The sequence below is a fragment of the Bombus affinis genome, chromosome 5 (genome assembly GCF_024516045.1).
Source record: "Bombus affinis isolate iyBomAffi1 chromosome 5, iyBomAffi1.2, whole genome shotgun sequence".
NCBI classification, from domain to species: domain Eukaryota; kingdom Metazoa; phylum Arthropoda; class Insecta; order Hymenoptera; family Apidae; genus Bombus; species Bombus affinis.
Window position 1 is genome coordinate 3,180,210 of NC_066348.1, and position 8,242 is coordinate 3,188,451.

At 25.7% G+C, this 8,242-nt stretch overlaps 2 protein-coding genes across 4 annotated transcripts in view; one reads left to right on the forward strand and one right to left on the reverse strand.

The window, feature by feature from the left end:
- Window positions 1-1,393: 1,393 nt before the first annotated feature.
- On the reverse strand, window positions 1,394-6,702 carry LOC126916813 (phosphoacetylglucosamine mutase). 3 transcript variants are annotated; one of them, XM_050723001.1, is made up of 9 exons: window positions 6,501-6,699; window positions 6,156-6,360; window positions 5,775-5,845; window positions 5,082-5,659; window positions 4,730-5,011; window positions 4,458-4,615; window positions 3,760-4,068; window positions 2,727-2,864; window positions 1,394-2,516 (listed from the first exon to the last, which is right to left on the reverse strand). In XM_050723001.1, coding segments are annotated over exons 2-9 (1,632 nt in total). In that variant the 5' UTR covers window positions 6,251-6,360; window positions 6,501-6,699; the 3' UTR covers window positions 1,394-2,515. The 3 variants fall into 3 exon arrangements, with proteins under 3 accessions (XP_050578958.1, XP_050578959.1, XP_050578960.1); XM_050723002.1 differs by having other exon boundaries at window positions 1,394-2,864; window positions 6,541-6,699; XM_050723003.1 differs by lacking the exons at window positions 1,394-2,516; window positions 2,727-2,864 and adding an exon at window positions 3,182-3,476 and having other exon boundaries at window positions 6,501-6,702.
- Window positions 6,703-7,417: 715 nt separating this feature from the next.
- LOC126916816 (phospholipid phosphatase 1-like) overlaps window positions 7,418-8,242 on the forward strand; it is a 58,860-nt gene continuing 58,035 nt past the window's right edge. Inside the window, exon 1 of the mRNA XM_050723011.1 lies at window positions 7,418-7,434. The gene's annotated coding sequence lies outside the window, so the exon portion shown is untranslated. The remainder of the gene's footprint in view (window positions 7,435-8,242) is intronic.

Genomic DNA, 8,242 nt, shown 5'->3' on the forward strand with positions numbered 1-8,242 from the left:
ATGGCGTCTAAAAAATGTATTGTACTATTTAGAAAAACAAAGACAAAATCATCGACAGATGTCCCTCTCGAAATAGGACAAGTTCTATCTGAAAAACTTTTTTCGAATAATGTATAGTTTGTATTTTACGATATTATCTATCGTAATTCCATGTTACTTTTATACCATATTATTTTATATTTAGATATTCGGTATAAATTTGGTAAAATTTAAAATGTGAAATATAAAGCTATTAAATCTGGATTTCGATTAATGTAAAAATCTTTCTCGATTGTTATCGAGTAGTTAATTGTTTGTGAGAAGCAAATTTAAACAGACTCATGAAGCTTTCCTAACGACGATTCACGTAATTTATTGCTTGCTGATTGATATGTTAATTTTTATCATTTGAACAGATATGTAGCCACTGTCATGAAACGCTGTTTGTTCGGAAAGATTTCTGGGTAAATTAATTTATTATCTGTGTTAATTGGATCTAACGAAGACATCTAGTCGAATTTGTTGCAGGTAGAAAATGAAGTAAGGTAATGGAAGGTCATTCGAAATGCGATGTATGCGTTTCAAACTCGTGATAAGTTGAGCGTCATTGTTCAAAGAAATAAAGATGTGAAAAATAGGTTATAGAAAGAAACATATTGAGTTTACAGAAAAATATTTCAATTAATTGTGCTTTAATAAAAAATTATAAAATTCTGGTATAAGGACGTAGGTACAGCTGCGGAGTGGGGATAATGACTTAAATAATAATGTCTTAAAACTGCATTAGGACCTACATTAGGACCTACATTATCTCAGCAGTAGTTTTTTAAATTAACGTAGAACGATGATTTTTTTGTTAAATCTAAGGTAGCTTAACGAGATATTAACAAATATCATAATCAATTCTATAAAAAAATTATATTCAAGCTCAAAATTTTCAATTTTTTGATTTCATATTTTGTATATTATGGTGATCTGAGTCTGTTTCTGAATTGTAGCAAATTGCTCTTCGTCTTCTATTTTGTAACAATATTTTGAGGTTCAAGATTCTAAAAAATTATAAGGATACGGATCGACATGTTAAAACATCTAATAATGGCATATTTATTTTAACGGAAAGCAACAATTGATATCTGACACTGGCATATCAAAAACAAAGACTACATATTCTACCTGTATATTGTTAACACTGTTGTAAACATTGCGAGGACAAAAAAAGTGTAAAGCAAGACAAATGAATATAATATAACATCCGCGAAAGCCACTATAGTGGCGCATCGTACCTAAGAGGTTAAAAGACAGAGGATAAATATTTCTTTGTGATTTAAAATTATGACAGCTGATTTTTTACATAGATATGTAAATATATATGTTTATTTATATTAAAAATATAATTTCTGGATATATTACAATATATTAGATACAGCATTTATTGTATTACAAAATTATAAAATCAAGGTGTGTAAAATATTACTAATACTTTGTTCTTTATATATGATATGTGTGTATATACATATACAGGCTGTATCACCTAATAATCACCACGATTTTTCAGGCACTTACTATAGTCTGACGAAGAAATGGTTTAAATAAAAGTTAATCAGTTTTCAATCGGCTAGAAATTGCAATACAAGAAATTTAAAAAAAATTGTTTTTTCAATAGAAAGTCCTAATCAGTTTGTCTTTTTTTAAATGACATTATGTATTTTTGACTTCTTACCGTTATAAATGATGTTAAAATGAATTCAACAACTTATTATATTATGACTTTGAAATAAAAATTACATTATTTCGATCAAATTATATATATGAAAATGATGAGTTTCAATAAGAAAAATGTTAATCAGTATATTACAAAAAAAGCATAAACAACTTACAGAAATAAACATAGCTCATGTAGTATTATGATATCTTTGTGCGTTCAATTATAATAAATGCTCGAATTATAGCCCATAATTTTAAGAGCACAATTCCGAACAATGCAGTAAATTTGTATTGATTCTTATTACAATCTTGTCACTACAATTATCTTGTGCGTGGGCATGCTGCACTGATTCGTTGCTTTAGGTATATAAGGTTTTAAATACAACGTAAACTGTAGACCACCGACTGTAAACAAAAAGAATATAATAAGAACAAATCAGGTGACCAAAGTGATCAAGGTATAGGTTCATAAGTGCCCAACTAAGGTTTTATTTCTGTATGCTGTTTATGTAATGGTCTTTTTGTAATGTGTGTATGATTTTTCTTATTGAAGCTCACAAATTATCAAATTACATATTTGGAAACGTGTGATTTTATCGAAATAAAATAATTTTTATTTTTGAGATCATAAAGTAGTAAGTCATTGAACTCATTTTAACATCATTTAAAACGGTATGAAGCCAAGAATACATAATGTCACAAAAAGCCATGGTGACCTTGATTTTCTATCGAAAAATCAATTGCTTGGAAATTTTTTACATTGCAATTTGTAGTCGATTGAAAGCTAATTAAATTTCATTTAAAACATTTCTTCATCAAACTGTCGTAAGTGCCTGAAAAATCGTAGTGTTTGTTACATAATATATATATGATATGTATATAATATTGTATACAGGTATAATTTATTATTGATATAAAATATAATACCCTCAACTAACGTACAATTTATATAAATTATAATTCTTAAGACTTGTACACTAATATAAATGAAATTGATATATATGTATATGTATAGCAAATAATGAAGAACTATAGCTATTTACTAGGAAAGTTGAGGTTTAGGTCCAATTCCACCTGCACGATCGTAGACTAACAATGCCACATCTGTAATTAATTTATTAAGGTCGCATAAATTTTCACATTCTGCATATACTCGTACTACGTCTTCAGTTCCTGACGGCCTAAAAATAAAAATTTTTCTAATTAATACTGTGAATACTATCGAATTATTGGATAAATCTTAAACCTTTCTAAGGTCACGTTTTTGCTCAGAGACAACAGAAATCCTATATGAATTTGCCATAGTAATGGCACTGCTCAGTAAGTGGCAGGAGATTATTGAACAGAATGATGCATATTTAGTTTAATTATATTTATTGCAAGATGTTAGAATAAAGCTTATATTAAGATTTAATCCTACTATATAAGATTTGTATACTTTACAACATAACTTACTATGTAAGATTATACCATACAAGACTTATTTGACAACCCAATATTTGAATATTTTATGCATTAGCAAGCACAACTTTATTTAGTTATGTACATAAAATGCATATATTTGTATTCTTATAATATCTAAGAATTAGAAGTCTTAACATATAATTTCTTCAAAATAAATTAAATTGGCTTTGTATATACTTATATAAGATGCTCCACACAATGGAGCAAGTTATGTCTTTAAGCAAATAAAATAGTAAAAGGCAGAAAAGAATTTTATTAGATAAAATTCTATGGTTTCGTATGACGCGTAATATTTATGTATATTTTTATTATTCCCAATTTATTATGTACTAAAAATAAAACAATAAATAAATAGAATAGTCATGTTAGCTAAAGAATATTTCATGAAATTAATATTTGTGACTATGTTAACTTTAACAAAAATAATTTATATTATAAACCAACAAGTATGTTATTATTTAAATGTTTTATATTACCAATTTTAAAGGAGCAATATTGATATATTGCAAGTTTATTCATAATATATATTCATAGAAAGATGTTTTAAAATAACAGTTTAACAAGACATTTTACCAACTTTTATATATAGCTATAATAAAAATTACATGTTACCTTACAAAAGATCGTCCTTTTTTATATTGCGATACTACTTTATCAATTTCATTTTGTAATCCTTCTGGTGTTATACATTGTCTTCCTGCATTAGTTGTCGTAATAACATTTTTATCATTAATTTTTATTTTTAATTGTTGATTTGGTAAATCTTTGTACATTTTTTCCCATTCTATAATATCCCAGCCTTTCGCATGCAAAACTGTCTCTACTAGCAACATATCACTAAAAGCATCTCCAACTGTTTGATTAATTACATTTATTATATTCAGTAATTTCGAGGCAGCTTTTTTCTCACTTATAGATTGTCTGTAATATATATACATATATATATTCGTGTGTACACATATGTATTCTTAATGAAAAAAATAAAGATTTTGGTAATCTTAATCTTTTAACAACAAAATAATTAATAAGCAGATAAAAGCGTTTTGAAAATGAAAATTATTATAAACTTTTAATGCTTTTTCAAGAAATAGAGTTTTAAAAACTTTCAACAGATAATTATTCAATATCTGATCCTATGAAGCCATAAAAATTCCAATAGACAGTAGTTCAATATCTCAATCTATTTAAAAGATATTTACTTATGATAGTTTATATTTATTCATGTTATATAATAATTATTTACGTGTTATTGCAATAACAGAAAAAAAGTAGGGTATATCAAACATTATTATAAATTAAATAAAACTTACTCTGGATTTATGATAGCTTTCTTAATTGTTTCAATAGTAGTTTCTTTAAAAAGTACAGTTCCATGACCATTTGCTTCAAAATATATTCCTATATCAAATTCTAGTGCTTTATTATGTAGATGTTTAATACCAGTTGATACACAAACAACTGGAATTTGCTAAAATGATAATTATAGAAATAACACATATAAATATAGAACCAATATATGATTTATGTATCTTTCTAAAATATTTCAGGACATTAACAAACAAATAAAAATAAGTATACATACTAGTACATTTGAAATATAATCAGTAGAACTACCATTAGCATATGCTGTTTGTACTAAACCAAGTTGAAATGATAAATGACTTTCTTGTAAAAGTTCTTTAAGATATTCAGCAATAAGTGTTGCTATTCGGTCACCATCCAAAAGATGAAATTTATTGTCTTCATCCATGTAGAAATAAATAATTCTATCTGCATCACCATCTATGGATGCACATCTAACATTTGGTTTGAGAGGAAAATTTATAGGTGGTACTTGTTGTACTTTCACATAATCAGCTCCACACTACAATGAATTGATCAAAACAGATATTACAATATCGAACTTCAATTAAATCAAAATATTATAATTATACCATGTGGTTTAATTCCCCATCTCCATCATTATATACATTAATTGCAATTGACGTTCCTATGTAATTTTGAAATTCTCTTATGGCATTAGCTCCAACACCGTTAGCAGCATCTAATAACAATTCTGCAACGTACTGTCCATTGTTAACCATATTTTGTCTTATATATTTAAATGCTTCTGATAACTTTACATAATAACCATATAAAGTAGGATCGCCATAACTACCATTTGTGTTTGTACATACAACAAGGTAATGTAACTGGGGGGTTGTAACAATACCAAAATCTTGTACAAATCCGTGTAAGGCTTCAATTCCTGCAAGAGCAGCATTTAATAATGTAGGACTACTTTCTCTAGTGTCTCTACCAGTTATTACAACTGCATCTGTAGACATGTTAACATTTTGTTCTTTTATAATATGCTCTATTGCAGAAACTAAATTTGAATCTTCTACATTAACTAAGTTGGTAGCTATATGTTCCCAAGCTGCTTCTAACATTTCACCAGCTGGATCTATAAGTTTCACACCATTATCAGACCCAATATTATGACTTGCCGTAATCATTAAACCAATTGCAGCTATGGAAAAATCAGATATTTTTAATTCAATTTTACAAGGAAAGTACATGGATAATATGAAACAATGAATTTGATTACGAAAATATAGTTTCATAAATTTTATGCATGAACTTACCATTTTTAACTTTAGATCTCAATACTGCTAGCAATCCCATTCTGTACATAACATGTTCAAGATCATTTGCCCTAATAATAAATTAAAGAAGTATGTAAAAACTATATTTATAGCTTTAAAAACGTATATGCATATATAACTTTAAAACAATTGCAGCTAGGAAAAGCTTTCTAATGCAAAATTAGATAATATCACAAGAAAAGAAATTAATGTTAAAATATCTTTTTAAACAATATTTCTGGATACAATTATATAAAATTAATATTTAATTAAAATGCATATACATATACGTAATATACATATATTTACATATAACTAGGGTATTAAATAAAAAATTAATTCGTTAGTTCATTAACTTGATAGGATAAAATAATCACATACTTTGCTCTAAAGCCGGCTGTTCCATATTGAATATCATCGCTGCATTTTTTCACATATTTGATATTAAAAATATTTTTTAATTGAGAAGATTCCATTGTTTATTAATTTTTTGTTTATTAAAATATATACGATTTATCACGCGTGCAATAATACCTGTTGTTACCATATGGATTAAATGTCACAAAGTGAAAGTGAGGTTGTAGTTCTACAATAACAGACAATTTAAAAAACGATTAATGTAACTTTTTAAGAATACAGAATTTGTACCAAATTTAGTATATATTACAAAATATTATAAAATCAAAATTTATTTAATGTTTATATTTAAACAATGCATCACTTAACCTTAATTACTAATGTTTTCTTAATATTTCAATAAACTAACGACAGTGTAGAGAAAGATTCTCCTGCAAATAGATATCATTACTTTTGATTTATACAATTCTTAACTTTCATTGTGATACACAATGTACTTTTATCATATGTCATTAAAACTACAATATTCTTATCAGATTGATAAATTTATAATTCTGGATTTATCAAATTAAATAGATTAGATGTTTTAAGAAATGGTATTGTATAAAGTAATGTATTAAATAAGAATAATAAATTAATTTATTTTCTATTTATTTATAATTTCATATAAATATATTCTTTTAATTTTTCATATTCTGTCAAATAAATCAAATTTATATAAAATCAAGTAGCTTAATAATAATATGCCTATATTTAATCCTAGCAGCAGTTAATTTATTTGTTTTATGGATTATGAGTATATCTAAGTGTATTTACTCAATAATAAATTCAAATGAAAATATATTATAATATGATAAATGTATTTACAAAAATATCTTCTTTGACTATTAAGTGAAATTAAACTATAATATCATATCTTCAATATAAATATTATTAGAAGACTATAATACCTTTAATAAATATATATGTAATAATATAAAATTTTTAATATCCAAATGTGTAGCGGATCGAAAATTGAATTTTAGTTCAAAACAATTTTTTAGCAGATTATCGAAAATGCCTAAAAAATCGTGATTAATCTTAGAGAATACACCTTGTATGATTTATAATGGTCTCTAATTATATTTATAAGATTATAAAAAATCATGTTTAAATTAAAATTTTTAATTGAAAAGACAATATTTTTAATAACTTAAAAAAGTTTTAATATTTAAAAATAAAACAAAATGTTGAATACATAAATATATAAATTTCATTTAAAATATGGATTAAACCTGCTGCAATCTTCGGTTCTTTTTTGTCTGTAAGTACATATGTATATATATTAAGGTACAAATTAATGATTTAAATCAATCATTAAAGTGAAATATTTCGAAATCTCGGCTATTAGTAAAGTCAAATAGGAATATAAGTAATATAAAATAATACTGTGAACTTTATTCTTGTTCAATATTATAAATCATTAATTGACAAGATCCGATATTGCTATAACGCACAAATCTTTTTTGTCACCATTATCGTACAATGTATGACGTGTGACTCTATAGCAGTATAGATATAGCTACTTCTATTTTGTCTCTGTTTATGTCCTCAAAGTCTTATCACTTATATTATATTAGACGATGAAAATTTTACTTGCAGTCGAAAACTGCAAAAGTGATACAAAAATTGTCATAAATATGTACATCGGAACGTTTAACATCGCGATCGGCTGGAAATGTTACAATTTATAAAACAAAGTGACAGATGTCACATACGAACATATACCAAAGCAGAAAATAAAAGTTCGCAAAAATATCAGGAATGCTGAAAGTTTGTTTACAAAAACCACTAACATATGTATATACGACTTGTTAAATAGAAAAATAACATTAATAAATTGTATCGGTTTTTTAATTTTTTAGTCAGAAAAAAATAAAATTAAGAAGATGGAAATAAAGCTGCAGAAAAGTTATCTACTCTTCGATTTCGATAATTTTTGGATATGTTGTAAACTCAATATTTTGAATAACTTTTTCCTATACATGTAATCGACGGTTGATCTTATTTTTCAAGATATTTGCAAAATACTCGGTACCATCACAATGAAATTTGCCTCTATTTTGGCATCT